The sequence below is a fragment of the Prionailurus bengalensis genome, chromosome F2 (genome assembly GCF_016509475.1).
Source record: "Prionailurus bengalensis isolate Pbe53 chromosome F2, Fcat_Pben_1.1_paternal_pri, whole genome shotgun sequence".
Taxonomy (NCBI): Eukaryota; Metazoa; Chordata; class Mammalia; order Carnivora; family Felidae; genus Prionailurus; species Prionailurus bengalensis.
This window is the reverse complement of record NC_057353.1, coordinates 7,855,028-7,878,164: the sequence shown is the minus strand read 5'-3', so window position 1 is coordinate 7,878,164 and position 23,137 is coordinate 7,855,028. Positions and strand designations below refer to the sequence as shown.

At 45.3% G+C, this 23,137-nt stretch overlaps 1 protein-coding gene across 2 annotated transcripts in view; it reads right to left on the bottom strand.

Moving 5' to 3' along the window:
* The window catches only part of XKR4 (XK related 4), a 433,263-nt gene that overhangs the window by 8,338 nt on the left and 401,788 nt on the right, over positions 1–23,137 (bottom strand). Inside the window, exon 3 of one of the 2 annotated variants that reach the window (XR_006300440.1) lies at positions 5,822–9,334. Coding sequence is in view for 1 of the 2 variants with exons in the window: in XM_043601084.1 (XP_043457019.1) it covers positions 8,388–9,334 (947 nt within the window). In the remaining variant the exon portion in view is untranslated. Of the gene's footprint in view, positions 1–5,100; positions 9,335–23,137 lie in introns of those variants that run through there. The other variant, XM_043601084.1, reaches the window with a different exon arrangement.

The following is a 23,137-nucleotide window of genomic DNA, read 5'->3' as shown; positions in this document are numbered from 1 at the left end:
TGCTACTGCTCCTAATTTGAATAGAATAAGAACCTACAGTGGTGTGGGGGGGGAGGGGGATAGAAAGCCCGGGTCAAAGGTTAATTGCTAAGTTAACAGCAGTACCCCACACGCCCAAACTCCAGTGCTCCTTTTCCAGAATCGCGATGGATTGAAATGCTGACGTTGAGTGAGACGTGTCCTACTGGTTTGGAACCAAAATGGGAATTTCTCACAATGAGAGAAACCTGAGCTATATTTCCAACTCACTTAAGGGTGTTGTAGAACTCACTGATAAATGAATTAATTTGAAATAATGAAGAGTGTTGATCTGATACAACTCCATACCAGAATGCCACTAGAACAGTTAAATTAAATTAGCTCGAACGCCCAGCATCTCCATTTGTTAATATTTGTAGCACTTAACTGAAATAAGAATTTGATTAGTTCCATTTTAATGCAAATCAAGCCATAGAGAGAGGAGAGGGTCACCAGCTTAATTTGATAGATGGGAGTATAATAAAAACACGAAACCTTACATTTTCTGAAATTCTAATAACAGCGTTAGGTGACAGGCTTTAATAACAACACAAGAGAACATTTTGTGTTGGTACTGGACTGGTAATATTTGCACATCAAGTTGATTAATTAGTTTTGATGTTGATCTGTTTTATTACCAGGATCTTTGCTCTGCAAACATCGAATCAGTAACTATACTCTTCTTGGCTGGTGCAACGGCTGACATAGCAATCGCGGTAATGGACTACTCTTGGTGTCATGAACCTAGAAATCCTACCTTAGACCTCCCACCATTATGAGGTCAACTGTTTTATTGATGCTTGATGGGACTCACCAAAGAATTCTTCGAATTATTCTGTGCTCATACAAATTAATATGTGTTTTCCCTTTCCTTAAAGAACAAATGGGTTTAGGCATTCCCTGACTGGAGTTATTTCACTTACAGAAAATTAGTTATGCAAGTTAATAGTTATCTTTAAACGATACACCCCTTACATCTGTGGAAAGCCAACCACTTGGCCATATTGCGGGGAGAGACTCAGTTTGGGTGCTATGCCAGCACTGAGTATCCAAATGAGGTGAGTCTGGCCGTCCTGACCCGTGAATGTAATGTTGCTCTTCTGGGCGCAGGAAGTATGGCTTTCGACCAACCTCTCAGGTTGCAATAGCCGAGTTTTAGGCCTGGAAATTTGTTACTCTTAAAAAACTACTTTGCTGGAAACATGTCGTATGCACTAATGAAGGATGTTTCCTGAAGGTTATTAGAAAAGTCTTCAGACATGTGAGAGGCATCTGAATGTCATGCATCTTTTCTTTAAATTTTATTGATTTGAGTGTTCTCTACACCCAACATGAGGCTCGAACTCATGACCCCGAGATCAAGAGTCAGATGCTCCACAGACTGAGCCAGGTCGGTGCCCCCGTCATGCCTCTCCTTTAAAGGAATTCGGATATGATTGTTTTGAGTCAAGTGCCATGTGCCAAAAAAGTGTTTCAACTTCTCTCTGCTGTGCTGTGACCTTGATTTAAAGACATCCAGTGTTGGAGAGGCACAAAAACCAATTATAAAATTACTTTTATCTTTATAGATAGTCAGCCATTGTTGATTTATCTTTATGTTGATATCGTTACCTTCTGTTTGTCACTGTATGTGGCAGTTGTTTGTTGTGAGGCTTAACATCATATAATATGGAGGAATCTATGTGTCTTTATTGCTCTGGTATAGAATGAAATGTAGATATTACCCAAAGAATCTGTGCAGTAGAGCAAAAAAAGAGTTAAAGTCAGAAGACTCCTATTCTGCTACTAACAACCAGAGCGTAAGCTGCTGGAATGTGAGACTCCTTCTGTACTTGGCCTAGCGATGCTCGTCCTGTGGAGCATGCTTATGGGACAGATAATTGAAGGAATCCTGATTACAAAAATCACCTGATCTCTTTGGACCTTGATTGTCTCATCTATAAAAGAAATGTATTGACACAGCTCTTAGATCTCTTTTAGACACTATTTTTTACAAAAATTAGTGACTTCTAATTTAACATATTGTCAGAAAGATCTGCTTAAATCTTACCAAAGTAGGAAGAGAGAAGATTGTATTTTGCATACATTAAAGTCAGATTGATCACTGCATCATTTTCTAAAATAAACACCAAGATTGAGAAAATTTGGGGTTTATTACTGGCTACTTTTTTAGCATCGATTCCAACAACATCGCTTACGACTTAAAATACAATGTCATTGAATGGCTTTTGACTGTCCTCCTGTAGAACTCAGACAGGTTACATCAAAAGTGAGGAAGGAAAGGGCACATCAAGTATTTTACAATAAGTTCAACAAATAGTGGGTGAACATTTGCTTTATTCTTTACATCTAACCTTTCACTCCAGGGAAAGATTTCTCAATTTATATGATGGGTCAAGCCAATGGCATAATAGTGTCAAATTTTGGGAACTGCAAGGCATACAATGTAGAGGAAAATTATGGCAATGGGATAGAATCATGTCACTTCAAAGGTTTGTTGATCTGTCTTTCCTTCCTTCCTCCCTCTCTTCTTCTTTCCCTCCCTTCCTTCTTGCTCTCTTTCTTTCTCTCTCTGAGTGTCAGAGTAAGTACTGGGGTTTAGTTATTTCTCAGATGACAGCATAGAATGACATGTATAGAATACAAGAGAAGAACTATCAGGTTAGCGTCTATTTATCTCCTCTTTAAATGCACAGTAGGGCCATGGAAGAGGACAGTTGTCTAGAATGGAAGAATAGCACTTATCTATCTACCATTTTTATTTTTAACTTTTCATTTCGGAAGACCTCTTTGACTTCCAAATGAAACTTGCTCTGGGAAATTTCATCATCAGACCATGGTTTTGTTTCACCTGAAGGCTTACCAAATCAGAAGTAGATTTGGGTGGGAAAATGTTCCTTGGTCCTCTCAAAAATCTGCAGTAGTTAAAAAGTGTTACGAGTCGCGTTCAATTCTCAGCTCCACGGCTTCCTAGAGTGGGACCTTTGGCAATTTTAGTATCGCCAAGCTTAAGCTTTGTCATCTGTAAATGGTACTTAATTCATAGATGGGTGGATTAAGTGAAATCGCACAGGTAAAGCTCTTTAGCACAGCACTGGGTACATGGTAAGCTCCCCGTCGTGGTAAGTTACCGTCAATATGGGGAACTGAGCTGCAAGAAAATCTAAGGGTAACAAAAATCACCGATGCAAAAATTGGAGTTTGCCAAGTGTTTCTGACGTATTGTCAGGATACTATTCTGTCCTGACCTATGGTCAGGATACTATTTGTGTGAGTAAAATATTTTAGCAAAAACAATTGGACATTTCAGGGACATCTAACCATCCCTCACGGAGCAGAACATAGGCCACAACAGGTTGACTAAAGTTTTCCATTTCTGGATTCGACCATGGCATGCGATATAACAGAAGTCTGATTTCTTTTCTTATGGAGTCTAGAGAAAGAGCTACAGATGGATGATCAAACAACGTGATGCCTTAAACACTCAAGGGAGAGCTTCTGAACCCCTCATTTCTGTGGGCAAATGGCTGTTTGCCATTTCTTCCATTTTGGCTTTCCGCTGTGAGCGCAGCCTGTGTTCGAGCTAGCCTAATTGCTACAATTAACAAAATTAAATGGCTCATTGTGTTTTTATACAATTCCGCCCACATTCTGCGGAGTTTCGCTGTCGAATGAGTAATCCTGTTGAGACTGTTGATCACAGGCACACGCTAGTCTTCCTGTGTGCCCATTTCTAGGAGGGCGACTGGACAGGACATGCGTGCCCAGAGAAAGCTCTACCGTGGACAGTGCAGCCCCTCTGAGTGAGCAGAGGAGACGCAACCCAACGGCTGAGCTCACTTCATAGCCTGATACAGGTCAGGGCCGGAGACTCAGAAATGGAGGTAAGGTGCTGGTGGGGGGGTGGGCGCTAGAAGGGAATGGCCCATCCTTAGCCATGTTGGAATGCCCCAGCTTCAGATGGGGAAGAGGGGCGTTTTGAGTCACAAGCTGGCAGAAGCAACCGTTTTGCTTGTTTTCAGGAGTGACACCGGATTGCTGAAGCTAAAGGGACGTGAGCTGATGTGCTTCCATCACTGGATGTATAGAAACAACCACCTCAGTTCTGCTGTGCATTTCAACCATCCTTCAAGCTATACTTCTGAAAGACAGTCTGAGCTGTTTGTAAACAAGCTTTAAGGAACTCTCCTTAGAAACATAAAAATGCAGGCATATCATCCAAGCTTTATATAGGAACAGTAATGGCTAATGGCAAAGATGTAGGGGACTGCAGAGAAGCACATATGTAGTCTAGAAAATGGTTCATTAGGAAAAAAAAATGAATCCTCATCCACACATTGGGGGAGAACTCGCTCCACTCAATGGCATTTGGCGCATTTAAAGGCAAGTGTGCAATCTTGCACAATTCCTGGTGAGGACACAAGAGTTTTTCTTCGCTCAATTCAATCGGTTTGGAGAAAGGAACTTTGAGATGATTCAAAACTATTCTATTCAGCTGCTTAAAAGATGAAATCTTTCCGGAGTGAGACAGCTTATTCAAGCTGAAAGCATTAAATTGCACCTGGGTATTTCCCACAACATCACAAGGATGTTGACGTCTTATAGACAGGGACTGTCAGCTCGGGCCAAAAAGGAGAAGGAAAATATTTGGTCAGTGCTATCACGTCACTTATTCATAGAGCAAAAATAAATCGGGCATTTAGGAATTAAGCATATATACTTCATTATACTTTACTCTTCAGGTTATCTTTGTATTTTATATTGTGCTAATACTCGAATTGCATGTGCTTGCCAAGTCAGTAAGAGAATTTCTTTCATTCGTTGTGAGTAGTAACTGAGTGTCTGCAAAGTCAGTGTCACTGAACTAGCCGGTACATAGTTAAGCAGGACAGCGTCAACGGCTAAGGGAATTGAAGAGACAAGAGTCATTATGGGGGACCAAACTGTGACTTACATGGAAAAAATTTGTTTTCTTCCATGCGAATACTTAAAAGTCTCAGTATGTGAAGCTACATATTTCTTTAATCTTACATGAGGTTTCATGTCGAAATGCTAACTTGAAAGTGAAAGAAAGGTCTAACATTTTCTTTTAGAAAATTTTATGGTCCAGTGCAAAAAGGGAATGCTAAGCGCAGGACCCCTTCCCCGGCCAAGAATCCGAGTAGACTCAGGCACAGGAAGTCTGATCCCACAGAGAAAGAACCCAGCACTTCCAATCTGTACGCTAACCAGAGTATTGTTCTTTTTTGGATTCTCCAGTTACTGTCCGTGGAGGGTTTCACGGCAGATTGAAAATGAAATCTTAGGAAGAACTAAAACACAAGCACAAAAATCCAACTTTGTTCCTTTGTACATTGACAATGTCTCTTTAAATCCTAATACTTTAAACTCTCTGTTATCTGTGTATCTAGCATCTAATAACAGTTCCTGTCACCGCACAGTCTGAGGGCCCTGCCGTGCTCTTCTCGATCATGGAAACAAGATTAAGTCATGATTTTCCTGGGAGGTTGAGGGTTTTGGTTCTTGTAATCTGAAGAAAGTTTGGAATTTGTGGTGGAGATGTCATTTACTTAGCAAGAATTTTTGACTAACTAAAACATCACACTCTTCAAGTATGTTGGACAACAGAGTATTTCCAGTATTTGGGAAATCACAGAAAGATGCAGATTTCTTATGCCCTCCTAAAACTGCTTTCTGACCTCCAGGACGAAGCACAGTACATCACTGTTGATTCACAAAGCACTCATTTCGACTCTTAACGTGGTAAAGGAGGGATCAAATTGAGAAATAACTCAGGACTTACATGACTGAGGAGTGGTGGGGCCTGCTGAGTTTGTGTCGATTGACGCTATAATTGTGATCTGTTATTTACTCGTGAAATCAAAGGTACAGTTCAGCTGAGCCATTCAGTTTCCAAAGATCATCACTTACAAGTCTTCTTGGAAATAACGAAGCTAATAACTTATGGTCCTGCGCAAAGATGAAGAGTTTTTGCCAATGTAATCACGTTTTCCTTCCACGATGGGGGGGGTGCAATGTTTTCACCAGTCACTGACAAGAAGAGCGTCTTCCTGGGCCTTTGCTGGCGACCGGGTAAACTTTTCACATCCGGACAAAAGATCATTGTTTTTTAGTGGCAATCTTGCTTGGAAGATGAAATCATGGAGTACTAGGGAAGCACGTCAAGCGATAAAAAGTCATCTATTTTGAAAACATTGCTCTGGGGCTTTGTACCAAAAGAAGTCCTAGGTTGAGCGCTCTGCCATTTCCTGTGGATGTCACGGGGACAGCAGTCTCTGTAGGACCCACCCATTACAGGTGGTGGCTCTGGAACTTGACTATTTTAAGTGGATTGGACAGTCCAGATAACCGAGCAATGAAGTTAAACGGACTTTTCCCCTCTCTCTCTGTCTCTCTCTCTCTCTCTCTGTCTCTCTCTCTTTTTAGTGACTTGGACTAATATTTAATAGATCACTTGGGTTAATATAAAACCAGGGAAGGAAGTTTAAGACATCTTCCACTGTGGTCAGGTTCGTGATAATGGATGGATGAAAGTAATCATTTACAGCTTTCACATCCTGGGAAACATTGGCCAGTCTTGACAAGCCCTTTCTAGGTAAGCTGATTCTCTCGTCACCTGATATTCTGATAGCACCCCTGGCCAGGTTCCTGGGGGCACCAACATTGCAAAGTAGGGTGATCTTCCAAGAGACAGGTGTTCTCAATCCGCTGAGGCAGGCTGATGGAATTTGTGGACCAGTTTCGGACATCCCAAGGAATGATGACGCTTAAAGTATTTTAAACGATTCCAGGTCTATAAAAAAAGTGATGATGCCTACATGTATACCCTATATTTTTTTATTACAAAAATATTGAAATAATCCATGAGTTATTCCACTCTGCACCAACTATAAAAAAATACTATCAAAGTTTGACCGGCACTTTTAATGCAACAAAAAGCACCATGACCGAGGACACTGGGAACAGAAAGCAGGGAACGTTTACTTGCTGTACGGAGGTATTTAAAACCCAGAAGTTTGTTGTAAGAGTGCGACTTTACAAACGATTCAAATACAAATCTTAGCTGGATCGAGTGATAAGCCCTCAATCAGTTGGGAAGGGTTTTCTCGTAGCACGGTCACTGCATTCATTGTCTGCTCATACTTCCTAAAAAGGGTCCCAAAGCCTCTAAAAGACACATCACTTTGACCTTGGATTGGGAGGGTGGGGGTGGGGAAAGTCTGTACACAGTGGGGAACTTGATGGTGCACGCTCACGTCTGCGTTTGGTGGGGTGGGGGGGCTCAGGCCACTCGTTCTCAGGTGTTTGGGACTTGCACGTCAGTCCTGTGGTTGGACGGTGTTTGGCACTAGGTGGGTGTGGCCCGGCACGTGCTCACACGGAGCCACGCTTTTCCGCGTCTTGTAACATCCGGGTCAGCCTGTCCCTCTTCTGCCCCTGCGCTTACATGCCAGCGTGAGCCGCACAGGCCGGGAAATCTGACGCTCGTTTTTGCCTTGTGTTTCCCGTGCTTCCTCTTCAGGGATTTATTACACGTCTGCAACTGAATACTGACTCGCGATCACCGTTTCGTGTACCTCCCGAACTTCTCGAGCTCCTTGGCCTTGTCAAAAGCCACAGATGCGCTGCATAGGATTTCTGGCAGAAAGGATGTTCTCAACGGAAACTTGAAACGAAAAGACAAATCCTGAAATGGGTGGAAAACGAACCATTCCATTGATTCTAATACACATGTAAACAACAGTTGAGTTTGCTGTCCACTGGGTAGGATTTTCACACATGGTGTCAGTTTCCGAATGAGAATGGTCTATGAATTCTTTTCTAAGTGGTACTATTTGTGTTTTTTTCCTGGAGTCTTGAGGGGTATGTTCTCTCTCTCTCTCTCTCTCTCTCTTTGTTTTTATATTCAGAATCAGAGCTTTGCATCAAGAAAAATCACCTAAGCTGTTTTGACAGAGGACTGGTGCCGTGTGTGTATTAGCAGGTGTGTGCGTGTGTGTGTGTGTGTGTGTGTGTGTGTGACTGAATAGATTTTTCTGCAAAGATCAGTTGACTCCATCAAAACACCCTATTGATTGGAGGCAACATGTTCCGTGATAATTGTACCCTCTGGTGGACACGCTGAGAGTGGACAGGAGGGCTGGTAGCAACGAGAAGTCCTCCTAAGCCGCCATGTTCCCTTCAGCTGCTGTTTGGAAAGGAGACCACAGCAGGGCAGCCAGCTGATGGGCGGCCACACTAAGCGCATTACAGCTCTCTGCCCTGGTCTAGGACGGAGTTTCATTATTGCCACGGCCCCGCTGTCACCCCTTCACCTGGAGGTTGTGGCCCCTCCAAAGCCTTCTATTTTATAAAGTGGTTTCATACTCCAGCCGCTCCTGAATAAGGGCATCATCTTTGTACTGCAGCCTTGGAGGAGACGGGGAACATTCAAAGGCTAAGATGGCCTTCCGGAGGCTTCGGTCCAAAACGTGTCTCTCCCACGCTGGGTACCTATTCCTGAACAGGTCAATTTTAATGACAGATTCTTCAATCCGTGGTGGGCGAGACGATGGGGTGGACGGGGCCGTGGGCCTCACCTGAAAGACAGGGACGCACCCGTCCCGCTCTGCAAATTTCTGGTCGCGGTCGCTGGCGACACTGCGGTTGTTGGAGATGGACCGGAGCGTGCTCGTGGCCACCTCTGGAGGCAGAGTGAAGGCGGCGACTGGGTCCTCACAAGCACAGCTTGGTGACTGCCCGAACCTGGGTCCGTTGGGGTGAAAGAAGGCATAATACATCAGCATAAAAACGACGCCAGTTAAAAAGCTGCTGAACACCACACACAGCGCCGGGATGGCAAACGCGTCTGCGATCTGGGGAGCCTTGTAGAGGTACCAGAGGGCACTCAAGGCTGTATTTTCCAAAAGAATCACAAAGTAGTAAATGAAGAGCCTACAGCGAGTCCTGCCTTCCTTGACGTTGAACCAGCTGAAAATGTAGATGATCCCCACCACCATGTCGAACACAATCTCTTCCCATTTGGTGATACAGAATTCTGTCTCACAGTGTACGATCCAGAAGGTCATGATGCACCAGTGGAGGACGATGAAGATCCCGAAGTAGAGCTGGAAAACCGAGGCGAAGAGGGCGAAAGTGATGACTCTGGCGGCAATGGTGAAGAAGTGCCAGCAGAACTGGATGACGACGGCCATGTAGCTGATGGGCTTCTTGTCGTCTCGAGAGTCCCGGAGGGCCTTCTGGTAAGAGGCCAGGGCCCAAGCCAAAGACACGAGGGAGGCCGCCGCAGTGAAACCTACGAAGGCAAAAGGGAAGACATTCTGTCAAAAGTGAGATGCAGTGCTGTCCCCTGAAGATGTCACGTGGAGCTGGGAGCTCGGGACAGGCTAACCGTGACATCAGCAAAGCTGTCCGTTTCTCTGAGGTTCGGTTGGGCTAAACGCTCATGGGGGTCCTACTGTGTGTCTTCGGTGGGCCCCAGTCGTACGGAGAAGTCATGCAGTACAAAGGGAATGCTACTCAAAACCAGAGAGGGGTGTGGGATCTGGAAATGGGGTGGCGGGGTGGGGGTAACTTTCCGTGTGCTGGAAATAAACTAAGGAGGTAGTTTTGTGCAGTGGGAAAATAAACACGGACTGGGGAGGCTGACAGAACTGGGCTGCTGTTTCAACTCTGTATGACTCTGGACAATCACTTCAACTGGCGTCCTCATCTGCAAAGTGGGTGATCTCCAAGGCTCCAGGCGGCTTTGAGATTCTGTGGATGAAAGGGATAAATAATCACCAGAAACTGGGGGGCGGGGACGGGGGGGGAGACAGCCGGTTTCCCTTCCTGCTTCTGAACAAGAATGAAGGCACTTCACTCACAAAAGAAAGTTCACTCTTTCTTACAAATAGGAGTCCATAACACCTCCTTGGCAATGTTTCCTGTGGCCCCTGGTATGCAGTTTGTCCTAACAGAACCCAAATGTAATTCTCCCCGTAGCTTCTGTCTGTTCCTTACTGCCCTTCCCTTAGAAGAAGACGTTTCCCTTAGAAGAAAGATGGCTTATTCTTTCATAAAGATGGGACAGAAATCACCTCAACTCCTTCTCCTATCATTTTATGGACCCCCTTTGGTTAGTACGCTCTCCAAAAGTGTGTCTGCAAGTTTCTAAAATGACTTGTATTATTTCCCTGCACTTTTGCTGCTTCTCCTGTGTCTGAAGCGTCACCCGAATGGTCCAGACATGGACAGAGCTCACCGGGAAAGGCACTGGCCTCCTTCAGGAGAGAGCCCTTTGGGGGAATTCACTTGGCCACTGAAATGTTAGTCAGTCTGCAGACTACTCAACGAACTGTCACAAGACTTCCAGCGGCCGCTTCTCATATCCAGCCCCAATCAAGTTAGCAGAATGCCCAGATGTGCCTCCCAATCCTGAGTTTTGGTTTTCTGGTTCTGGCCAGCACAAAACACCTTCCATTACCATAACTCTTGGGCAGGGATGGCAACACTTTAGGTCAGTTCAAGGCCAGTACGCAAAGGAGGTTTTAATAATACAATTTCTTTTCTTTTTCTTGTGTTCAAAAAAAATTTTTTTTTTTGCTGCTTTCTTTTTTTCTTGGTTGTTCGGTTTTTTAAATGATAATATAATTTCTATGAGGTAGAAAACACCTGCACCAATTGTAAAGCAAATTTGGAAGTGAAAAGAGAGGGTAGGAAGAAAAGTTAGAGGAAGAAGAAGGTGCGACCACGGGAAGTAAAAGGTCGTGGAATGACGACTCTGGGAAGGACACCCTTACTTTCATTTGAGGACTGAAGACCAAAAGGTTGTGCCATTTTAACGCCAACCCCTTTGAGGGGCATAGAAGCGGCTCACGACCTCGCTCCTTATCTGCACCATTTGCCATGGTACGGATTGTTCTGGAGTGTATTCCTTGTGCGTGTACGCCGCGCCCCAGGGCAGGTGCAACACCGGAAAGGTCCTTTCTTTTTCACACCCCGCGCTCGCGCACAGCGCCACCTTCAGGAAGACGGCCACATTGTCGGGCAGGTGGATAAAGCGCGAGGCGACTCGGGGAGTCAGAACCATCTGGGTTACCACTTTTCACAGGCGTTCTTAAAGGCTGTGTTACAAAGAAGTGATAAATAGTAAAAAAAAAAAAAAAACAAAAAACCAAAAACCACACCTTACGTACGCCGCATCGTAAAATCATCCGTTGGCGGATGTAAACCAATTGGAAAACGGACTCAGTCCAAATTCCCCGGGAATCTTCACCCCTTTTATTCCATGTCCCAAGAAAGCAATCCAGCCTGCTTCAGGACACTCCAGGAACTTGTTAAGGCAATATTCTGGCAGTAGAAAAGTAAGTTCCTCTCAGCTTTGCTCTCAGCGTATCTTACGATTTAAGACGTAAACTTTTTGCCTATAGCGGAGGCCAATTTCGTGTCCATTTATGACCGCTCCCTTCGTGAATTCTCTGCTTTAGCAACAATTAGAATTTCCCTGGTTCATTTGAGTTATTTTTTTCCCTTCTGCTTAGCAGTGAATTTCTATAAGACAAATAATAAGCCTGAACGGAAGATATGGGGCAACCTCAGAGTTATTCCTTATTACAAATTCACACCCCCATGAAGTGCTTAACGGAAGAATTGCAAAAATAAAAATAGTACGTTGAACACCTATATACTCTTTGCCAGGATTGTCATATGGCTTCCTTTGCTTTATCACTGCCCACTCCCACCCCTCTTTTTCTCTCTGAACCATTTGAGAGTAAATTGCGTGCATCTAGGCTGCTGTGGTCTGAATGTTTGTGTGCTCTCACGTCCCCCTCCCCATTCATGCGTTGAACCCCTAACCCTTAAAGATGATGGTATTAGTAGGAGGGGCCTTTGGGAGGTGCATAAATTATGAGGGTGGGGCTGTCATGGATGGGATTTGTGCCTTATAAAAGAGGCCCCAGAATGCTCCCTAAATCCCTTCTGCCACCTAAGAATACAATGAGAAGTCTTCAACTCAGAAGACAGCTCTCACCAGACCATGCTGGCCATGATCTTGGACTTCTAGCTTCCGGAACTGTGGGCAATACATTTCTGCTGTTTATAAACTACCCAGCCTGTAGTATTTTGTTACAGCGGCCCCAAAGGACTCAGACAATGGTCCTTTACCCTATTTCCTATGAATAGGGGTTTTCTTTTAGATAACCAAGTACATTTGTCAACGTTAGTGAATTTAACATTGATACCATACTTTTTTTTTCTAATCCACTATCAGTATTCTGATTTCATCAGTTGACTTGAACAACGCCCATCGTAGGATTTTTCCCTGTGGTACCGAATTGAGTCTGGAATCGGAGATTGCGTTTAGTTGTGTCATCAACTTAGTTTTCTTTAATCAGGCATATTTCCACCGACTTTCTTTGCCTTTTTGACATTGGCATTTTTTTGGAGGCACAGTACCTAAAAGAGAAGAGTGTTTCTTGTTTTGGGTTTGTCTGTTTCCTCACAGTTACTTTCAGGTTAGGCCTCCCGAGCCAGAATATTACATAAGTGACACTGAACAATAATTCTCCCCTGACACCATTAAGATATTAAAATATAAGGATTCCTTCAGTAGTCCCAGGAAGCATGTAATGTGTCCGTCAGCATTTTCTTTGAAAGTAATGAATAGCGTATCAGTTATAAAACTTCACTCTGAAATCAAACTCTCAAAAACAGAGGACTCAGTGGGATCATATTATTTATTAAAATGTTAAAATAGGTGATGAGACCTCAGAGCTTGTCTACTGCAATGATCTATCTTATAGAAGCGAAACCGTTTCCCTCGGTGAGGTTACACGATTTGTCTTCCCTCGCGAACCCCCTGCGTCCTGGAGAAAGGACCCTCTCAGTTATGCCCTGTCTCTGTATTCCAGCCCTGCGTCTGCAGGAGCACACGATCCCCAGGGATCACAAACAAATGACAGGCCCCCTTTAACCTCAAGAATCGCTCTTCACTTGATTGAATCTCTTCTTTTTTTATTCCACACCCTTTCCCATTTTCCCTTCTATTCCTCGTTTCTTGTTTCTCCATTTTTATCGGCTCCTCCTTGAGATTACTGGCACGGGCTGGGATGCTGGCCCTGGGCCTCCTCCTTCTCAGCCCCTCCCTGAGAGACTCCACACCTCCTGAGTTTCCCAGTTCTCAGCAAACCCATCCCTGAACCAGACGTCTCCAGCCCCAGAGCCGTGTGTCTCATTATCTACCCGAGCACCCCCAGGCCTACAGTCTCCGTGTTCCAGGCCCACAGGATCGGATACCTGGAAGGAATCTGGCTGTAGATGACAGTGTTTGCTTTCTCGTGGAAAGAAGACAATTCTTCTTCGTCTATGCTCCCTGTGGTTGGTATAGCGCCCTTCTCAGAATGCGAGAGGACGTAAATTTCCAGAGAGGCAGCCACAGTTCTAAGAAGGTGATTTTGTATGCAGCTTGCCTGAGAAATACCATATTGCCAAGCCATCGGAATCCAAGAGTTCACAACCTGTGCCCTTTGGGTGTGTTGCATCTGAAGGGATCCAGGATAAACCACCGTGGCATAACAATTATTTAAGCTGAAGGCATTTGAGTTCCTGGAATCTCCCCCACTTTTGAGAAGGCATTTGTTCTCCCCGAAGTATCCCTCTGCCCCTCCCCATTCCCTACTAAGGTATATAAACTCCAGGGTGCCTGGGTGGGTGGCCCAGTCGGTTACGTGTCCAGCTCTTGATTTTTGCTCAGTTCGTGATCTCATGGTTCAGGAGTTTGAGCGCCACATGGGGCTCTGCACTGACTGCGGAGCCCGCTTGGGATCCTCTCTCTCCCTCTCTCTCTGTCCCTTCCCCTGCTTGTTCTCTCTCTCTCTCTCTCTCAAAAATAAACTTAAAAAAAAAAGATACATAAACTCCAAATTCTAATGACCTCCTCAAGTCACGTTTCCTTGTGAAAACCTGTGTGCACACACAGGATGACATACATGTCTTACATCTTTACACACGTGATTACACATGTAATTAAATGCATTTTGTCTTGCTAATCTGCCAATGTAATTTGCAGGCCCTCAAACAAAGACCTAAGAGGGTAGAGGAGAAGTTCGCCTTCCAGAAAACCTCTGCCCGCCGGATTGATTCTGGTTGACCCCACGTGTTTTTGTTTTCTCACTGCAGCCCAAACAACTGATCTGACTTTGACTAAAAGCGTTTAATGATCATAAAGTCAGTGTGACAGTTTATTCCATCATTTTGAGCTGAATGTGTATATTTGGATAAGATGTGGCGAGGGGGACGTAACACCTTTGGAACTGTAACCCGAGAATTTTTATTTTAAAACCTCTAAATGGGGTGGGGGTTCTAGCTTCTTCTTTCCTTTTCTTTCTTTTTCATTCTTTCTTTCTTTCTTCTTTCTTTCTTTCTTTTTTTCTCTTTCTTTCTTTCTTTCTTTCTTCTTTCTTTTTCTTTCTTTTCTTTAAATCCAAGTTAGTTAACATTCTAGCTTCTGAGATCCGTGCACTTGAATTGTCACATACATTGCTTAGCCACTCAGACTAGTGTTTCAGAGGAAGTCTTAGATGCTTCCCCATTTTGAATAAAGATTTTTCTCAGAATAAGGGTTTTGAGTCTGATACTGTCTCGGCGGCTAATTAGCATTTCAAAGGGAATGGATAGGAATCCATACTGGGCTGTCCAAGTGAACAACAGTTTTGACTTTCTTCTTTCTTTTCTCTTTGCTTTTTACGGATGTCCTTTCCCCTGATGGTGTTTCCGTGTCTCTTTTGTGTCTTTGTCTTCCTTCTTTTTCTTCTCCTTCTGTCAGTCTGTCCTTCACCCCCGCTTTGCGTCTGTTCTGTCCTTCTTCCGTCTTTTTGCCCATTTCCTGCTCCCATTGACATGATATGGAGCTGAATTATTTTTTAAAATGTAATTGTATTCATGCAATAATGTTTGGGGTTGCCCAAATGTAGCCTCCCAACTGTTCTGAAAACTCAAAATAAATTCAGAATAAGAAAGGACCGCTCTGAATCCTGTGGCTTGGCTCCAGATCCAGATTTGCTTGCAAGGAGTTCCCACTGAAAGGATTCGTCACTGCTAACCTCTGTTTTTGTTTTTTGTTTGTTTGTTTTTATTACAAGTAACTAACTTGCTTTCCTATAATCTTCCTCTAAGTAGGACCTAAATGCAATCTTAATGACAGAAGTAGAAAATCTGTATATTTTATTTAGGATAAAATAACAGGTTGGAGTTTGGTTGGTGGGGGGTGGGGAGGGGGGGCGGTTGTGGGCAAAAGCTCTATCATCTCGGGGTGCCTGGGTGGCGCAGCCGGTTAAGCGTCCGACTTCAGCCAGGTCACCATCTCGCGGTCCGTGAGTTCGAGCCCCGAGTCAGGCTCTGTGCTGATGGCTCAGAGCCTGGAGCTTGTTTCTGATTCTGTGTCTCCCTCTCTCTCTGCCCCTCCCCCGTTCATGCTCTGTCTCTCTCTGTCCCAAAAATAAATAAACGTTGAAAAAAAAATTTAAAAAAAAAAAGCTCTATCATCTCAATTTAAACATTTCCTTTCAGAAAGAATGGAAAGAATGGGGCTGGCATGGAATATAAGACCCTTGGGAATATTATAATGCAAAAAGCCATTTTGATTTGGGGACCTCTAGACTAGGAAGGGGCTACTTCTGGCCCCCAGCTGTAAATTCGTTCTCTCTACAAACATGTTTTCATATCAAGTGTCCCGTCCTCTCCCTTCAGAGCATGTATCCTGGTCTAAAATTATGTTTGATTTTGTGTTTTAATTTATTTAATTTTAATGTCAGTTGTTTAATTTTGATTTAATTTAATTTAGTGTTATTTTTTTAAAAATTATTTTTTTAATGTTTTTATTTATTTTTGAGACAGAGAGAGACCGAGCATGAGCAGGGGAGGGACAGAGAGAGAGGGAGACACAGAATCCGAAGCAGGCTCCGGGCCCCGAGCTGTCAGCACAGAGCCCGACGCGGGGCTCGAACTCACAGACTGTGAGATCGTGACCTGAGCTGAAGTCGGATGCTTAACCGACTGAGCCACCCAGGCCCCCAATTGTTTAGTGTTATTAACACTAGAGTGGACTTTTAGGTAAGGGTCTGTCTTTACCTTCCTGTCTTCTATGGGCCTTGGATGGGTTGTGGCCTATGTTGAGAATTGGCACTTGGAAAGGCGCCTGGGTGGCTCAGTCAGTTGAGCAACTGACTCTTGATTTCGACTCAGGTCATGATCCCAGGGTCATGGGATCGAGCCCCACGTTGGGCTCCAGAAGAGATTCTCTCACTCTCCCCCTACCCCTCTCCCCTGCTTGTGCTCTCTCTCAATTGGAAAAAAAACACACACACAAATAAAATTAAAAAAAGAATTGGCAGTTAGACGGAAAGAAAGGCAGAAGAAAACGTAGAAAGGAAGGAGAGAGCAAGAGAGAGGAAGAAATAGAGAGGAAGAAGGAGTATTTCAAATATAAAGTTGGAACCACAGAGAGACTGAAATATTCAAAACATGTGCACAATTCTTCACTGCTCTCCTATTCTGCTGCTTTGCAATTTCAGTCTGAGCTGCGAATGCCAAAACAGTGTGAAATAAAGTCTGTGCTCCTGTCGTGTCGTTTGTGGCCTGGGTGTGAACACTTCTTGGAAATCCCCAGAGAACGCTTCGTAGGATTTATAGCCTAATTCCCCAGATGTAGGAGGTTCAGGGAATTGAACCAAGGGCTCTAATTCTTTGCTTCTTCGACAATCATAATGAGCCTGTCTCTTTCCTCCTTCTTAGGGAGGGCAACCACAGCCCTTCCCCTGCAACAGGCCAGCCGAAGCTTACTGTCTCAGGGAAACTCCTGGCCAGTGGCCCGTGTTTACATCCAAACTGCATTTTTAACTTAACACATTCATTATTATGTGAAATTTCAAGCATTTGCAAAAACGGAAGAAATAATACAACGGGTGTCCCCTTCCTGCAGCGTCAGTGAACGGGCGCTCAGTGATTCTGGAATCCATCACGAGGGAAGACGACTTGGGCCAGCAAAGACGCCCGCCTCTCGATGTCTCCTTGGGTCCACTCCTTGCCGAATCGGAATCTTCCTGCATTTGCCCTTTCCTGAATTCGCATTTCCCTCTCCTGACCCAGACAGCAGGGCTGTGCCGGCAGCGAACTCACTGATCACTGAGGTTTTACCAACACATTTTGCGAAAGCCTGACCCGGGAGCTCTCACAGCCCCTTGACCTCATCTTGCTCCTGCCTCTCTGCACTTTGGACGCGCTGCCTGCCCCGTCTGCCTTCCTCAGCTGCTAAGACTGCATTTTCTTCCTGCAGATGGGAAATGCTGGGCTCACCCTTGAAAAGCCACTTCTTTCCAGTGCATCCCTGATCCTCTTTGTAAGCATCTTTCCTTAGGGAAGTCTTTCCTAGCCTCCGTCCCAAATCCCGCCCCTTGTTGTAAGTGCCCACGGCACCTTGCGTTGGTTCTTAACGCCACACCTTGGCACCCTTGCTGTTGTTACACATCCGTGTGGGTGATGAGGTACATGTCTCCCCAAAGGGCCGATCTGTATCCTGTGGCTGACTGCTGGGTCCCTGACATCGGTCACTCTCTTGTGTATTGATTTCTGAAAGCAGTACATTTGTCACCCAGTCGCTGCTCTCATATTGTCTCTCTCTGCCCACTATCTTGATGGCACACATCTTTTTTTAAAAAGTGTTTGTTTATTTATTTATTTAGAGGGAGCATGAGCAGGGGAGGAGCAGAGAGAGAGAGAAGGAGAGAGAGAGAATCCCAAGCAGGCTCTGAGGCATCAGTGCAGAACTCGATCTCTCGGACCATAAGATCATGACCTGAGCCGAATTCAAGAGTCAGACGCTTAACCGACCGAGCCACCCAGGCACCCCTCGATTGCACACATCTTGACTTCCCTTCCTTACACCCCATTCCTTCATCCTGTCAATTTAAACATTTTTGTTGGAAATTTAAAGTATTCCCTGACCGATAGTTTGGGAACAGATGATTTACATCACAGCCTTTCCCAGCTGTGAAGGTGAGATTATCCTTCAACCCTTCATACTGTTTTCTGTCTTATCATCACAGACAAGATAGCTTTTTCTCCTAAAAGTATAGTCCCTCAACAGACAAGACATTGAATTTTAGATGACAATATAATGTTGACACTATAAGAGACTTAAGGTTTCTTTAGTGCATTTGAAGCTCATAATCACAGACAAATAAAAGAGGAGGTATATGGGTCCGTGCTATATGCACCGTGATGTGCTGGGCACCCATGTCCTTTGTCCAATCTGAAGTTCGTGATGACACTCTGAGGCAAGCACTGTTTAACAGAGACACAAAGAAAGGTTAAGTAATGTGCCCGAGCTCATGTAATTAGCGAGAAGGGCAGGTGTCAGAATTCACAGATTCCAAACTCCGTCCACCATGACCATAGACTGGTATGGCTGTCGGCAACAGGATCACGAGGCATGGGCACGTGCAGGGAGATCTCAGGCCCCTCACAGTCCAAGCTCATGGGACAATAACACGGAGAAATGTAGACGACTCTGGAACATGCCGCCTCTTCAGGCATCTGGCTCCCAAAGTCTTCCCGTCGCACCCACACCTTCCCTCTCCCAGCGACCGTATCTGTTGTCAGGCCAAAGGCTCCCATTTTGGATTCTTTTCACAAAACAGACCTGAAGCATGAGCCCCGAGGAGGAAAACCATGCTTTTCTCTCCTTCACATTTTCTGAACCAAACACAGCCCTCCTGGTTTTCCTGGATTTTCCCCTAAGGAAAAATGTTGACCAATTTCAGTGGAGTATATGATCGAAGAGGAGGAGGTCACAAGATGACTATGCAGAGCCAGAATGGTTTTCCATTCCTTTCGCATGATTAGAACTGGTCTCTTAGTTCCAGATATAAAAGCAGTAGATCTTGGCTGGATGCGTATTGGATTGACCTGGTTGAAAGAATGTAATAATTGAAAAAAACGTAAGGCCCTCTGTGCTGTGATCTTTGGTGAGAGCAGTGAAGGTAAAGAAAGTAACACTAGCTCCAGTGGGTCTCGGATGTTCTAAATCTTCCTGCACTGAAACGATTTATCTCTGTCTTAAACCTTGTAATAGCTCTGATTAAAAATATTTAAGTGCTTAATATGTTTAGTTTTGGTAGGGATACGCACGCTTCTCGTAATCCATTCTGAGGATTTCAACTTCTTTGCAAGGCAAATTGTAAGGCTGTGAAGGCGTTGATAAGGGAAACGCTGAACTGAAATTTTTAGAAAGCGTTTTAATATGAAAGGAGTCGAAGAAGGTTGTTGAGAGAAACAAAGTGTCTTCACAAACGTGGAAAGTTATTTCCTTCTGATTGGAGAAGATTGTAGATGATCTCACATAGATCCATCTATCTTATAATTTTGAAGTTTATTATCTTCAGATTTTTATGAGAATTTCCCAAGGAGACAAACATTTTGAATGGGGGAATGTGAAAACATATCATGCTTATATGTAGGGAAAAAACCCTGTAAATAGGAGAAGGCAAGAAGTCACCGTTCTCAGTACAATGTTACAAATTGCGTGATGAAATTTATATTGAAAAAATGATGATAGAAATTACTACTCAAAAGACATAAAATAAGTAACCTGAGCTGTTCAAGAAGATTGAATTTTTCTTTTTAAATATTTAATGGTTATTTTTGAGAGAGAGAGAGCATGTGTGTGAGTGGGGGAGGGGCAGGGAGCAAGGGAGACGAGAATCCAAAGAGGGCTCTGAGCTGCCACTGAAAAGCCCGACGTGGGGCTCGAGCCCACGACCCGCGAGATCATGACCTGAGCCTAAGTTGGACGCTCAACCGACTGAGCCACCCAGGGGCCTTTGAACTTTTCTTTAGAGTTAGTTTACTTTCTATCCGTTTAAAATGTTTTTTTTTTTTATTTTTTTTTAACATTTATTCATTTTTGAGAGACAGAGAGAGAAAGAGCATGAGCGGAGAAGGGGCAGAGAGAGAGGGAGACACAGAATCTGAAGCAGCCTCCAGGCTTCGGGTTGTCAGCACGGAGCCCGACGCGGGGCTCGAACTCACGAAATGTGAGATCATGACCTGAGCTGAAGTCGGACACTCAACCGACTGAGCCACCCAGGCGCCCCCCACCTTGAAAATGTTCTTAACCCTCACGCTATTTTTTCTTAAAGTTTTTCTCCTCTGGAGGCTAGGGGGTGAAGTGGGGCAAAATGAAGAGAAATAAAGAGGGGAACAGGGTTGGAGGCAGACAGAGGCTGCGTCCTCCCCTCACCCACCACAGAGGGACATGGCTGTCAACAGCAAGACTAAAATAATGATTTAAAAAATCCCAACACGTATCAATCACTGCTGTGTGGCCCTTTCACATTTATTTTCTTATTTATTTGTCACAGCATCACTTCTTTGATGTAAGCGATTCTGCCCTTTTACAGAGGGGGAAACGGAGGCTCGGGGGTGAAATAATCTTCCCTGGGGGAGTGGCAAACTTTTCCAGTGGAAGGCCAGATCGTCTGTATTTTGGGCCTTGCGGGCCACAAGGGTCCGTCACTAGCATTCAGCTTTGCCGTTGTGGCGAGACAGCTGCCACAGACAATACTTCAACACATGGGAAACTGGGCAGTAGACTGAATTTGGCCCGCTGGCCTTAGTTTCCTGGCGGCCCCGCTAACCCATGGGCACATTTTTAACAAGTAGCAGAATTAAGATTTACACCCACATTTATCTGACTTTAAATCCTTTTCCCTTTTCCCTACTGTCCGTGGGAGAGTGACAGTCCGGGTCCCCTCGGGGGTTTATAATCACGTGTTAACTCTAACGAGAACTACGGGCTGGTCCCCCACATTTATAGTTATTCGTGCTCAGAGGGCTTGGAAGGGGCCCAGAAGATGGGAACTGGTGACACAAAGTGCCAGGCACTGAGGAAGACAGCGGTGAGGATGGGGGAAATGATATCTGGTAGCCTTGTGACTTTGGGCGAGTCCCTTGGTTTTATGTATTCTTCCCATGGTTGAGCAAGGATCAACGAAATTGCGGCCGCTAGAGCATTTTGCGAGCAGAAAACTTACTATACAGATATGATTAGCCATTCCAGATTCTAGCTTTTCTCCTAATTTTACTCCCTTCTTCCCATCCCCCCTCCCTGTGCCCGGGAGCCCTTCTACGTCTGGATGTAGAGGAAGTTTTACTGGAGGAGGTTGGCTTTACCAGAATCACAAGACAGAGAAAGAACAGGATAAGAGGTACAATCTACAGCCTAGGGAAAAAGGTTTTTTCTCTTTGCACGTATTAAATAATTTTTTGGCGGGAGGCTACGACTGACTAAAAATCACTTTGAAACCGGAAGAAAAAAATAATTGGTATTATTTACCTAGGTGAAATATGGGGTTCATTTTATTTGGATTCAAGGCTGCCGAAGTAAAGGCCACTCTCTCGGAAGGAAGGAGGGGACGCAGAAGAAATGGTTTCAGGGTTTGCAGGAAAGTCTGAGGCAGGGACAAGTGTTATTGGCTCAGTCTTGGGAAAGCCGAGGTCACGGGACGGGGACGGTGCTGGCCCGAAGGATTTGCTTGAATTGTATGCAAGAAAGGATGGTTCCCAGATGGATGGGATGGCTTGGCCCAGGGCACAGGCCTCCGGGAACCCCAGGACCTCTGGGCACCGGGTGGGTTGCTCCTAGGCTGGAGGGGAGACGGTGGAGACAAGGGAGGGGGCAGGGAAAGGGGGCCATCAGTTGCAGAAAGAAAGGGACGAACAGGAGATGGTTGCCCCCAAACCATGTTGAGGCCCTTGGGGGAGGGCAACACACACTTCCTTTATCTGCTTTTGATCATTTATTTTTCTTGCTTTCACGACTCCATTTCGGCAGAAACGGATGTACTTTAAAAATACCTTCCTTTTTTTCTTATTTAATTTTTTTTTTAACAGGATGTAGCTCTCTCTAAGGCTTTCCAGTGTCTAATTGCTTGCCTGGCCTGCAGGGTTCACAGAGAGCAGAAGAGGCCATTTTGGAGGGGCGTGGAGGGGCGGGGGGCGGGAACGGCCTAGCTTCTGCCCTGCTTTCCAGTGACTTGCCCTTTGGGTCGCCTCATTTTTACTCCGTCAGTAAAAAGGACGTGGCTTGCGGCTGGGACCATTTAATAATGCAGCAATAAACTGTGCTTTCGAGCCCCGAAATGCTTTTCTAGGTGATTTACAAAAAATGACTCAATACCCCGAGGACACGGATTTGTAGCACTATCTGTTCTTACGGTTGGGCTGGCTCAGAGAAAGCTCTCCCCGCCAGGATCCCCAAGGGTTCACAAATGGCTCATGCCAGGGAGCCGGGGGTTCAGCCTTCCCAGCCACCCTCCCCCAGCCCCTCCTTTCTCCTCTCCTCTGGAGGGGCGGGGGGGTGTCATTTGGTATAAACGCCTCCGTGAGACACTTTTGGGAGAGGAAAGATGAGAAGAAAGGCTGGAGAGCTTGTAATAGGACGATGAAGATTGCCCTGGAGAGGATTTCCAGCAGGTGCCAGGGGACATGCCCAGGAGGCCAGGGGGGCCTGAGGGGCTGTGGGCTCCTGGACTCCTAAACTCCCACCTGCCGCTCCCCGAGTTTAGGCCCCTGCCCGCCTGGCCTCCCAGCCGGCCTGGTCTGCAGCTCCCCGCTCCCGGGGCTTTTTCACCTTGTGAGTCCAGTGAACTGGCCACAGCCACCTCTGATTGAGTCTTTTCCCCGCCGAACATCCTTCCAAGCAAAATTTCCAACCCTCTCTGGTTGGTCCTCCCTCACTTCCTGCCTCACTGGCCCAGACCCTTCCTCTCTCTTGCCTGGGCCTCTCAGTCCCCTCCCCCAGCGCCCCCTGGAGAACACCCACATCCCAGACCCCAGCTCAAGGGTACCTGGAAGGAAAGCCTGCCTGGTTGCTCCCTTCGCCTGATCACTGCCTTCCCCCTGCATCTGTCACCGCCAGGGGACCTGCCAATGTCCCAAGGCCCCCATCCACACCCCTCACATGTAAGACACACAAAGCGGTGCCATTCTGCCCGCAGCATATGCGTGCTTTTTAATGACTTGCAAATAGACTCAACTCTTAACTCCCAGGACTGTGGTT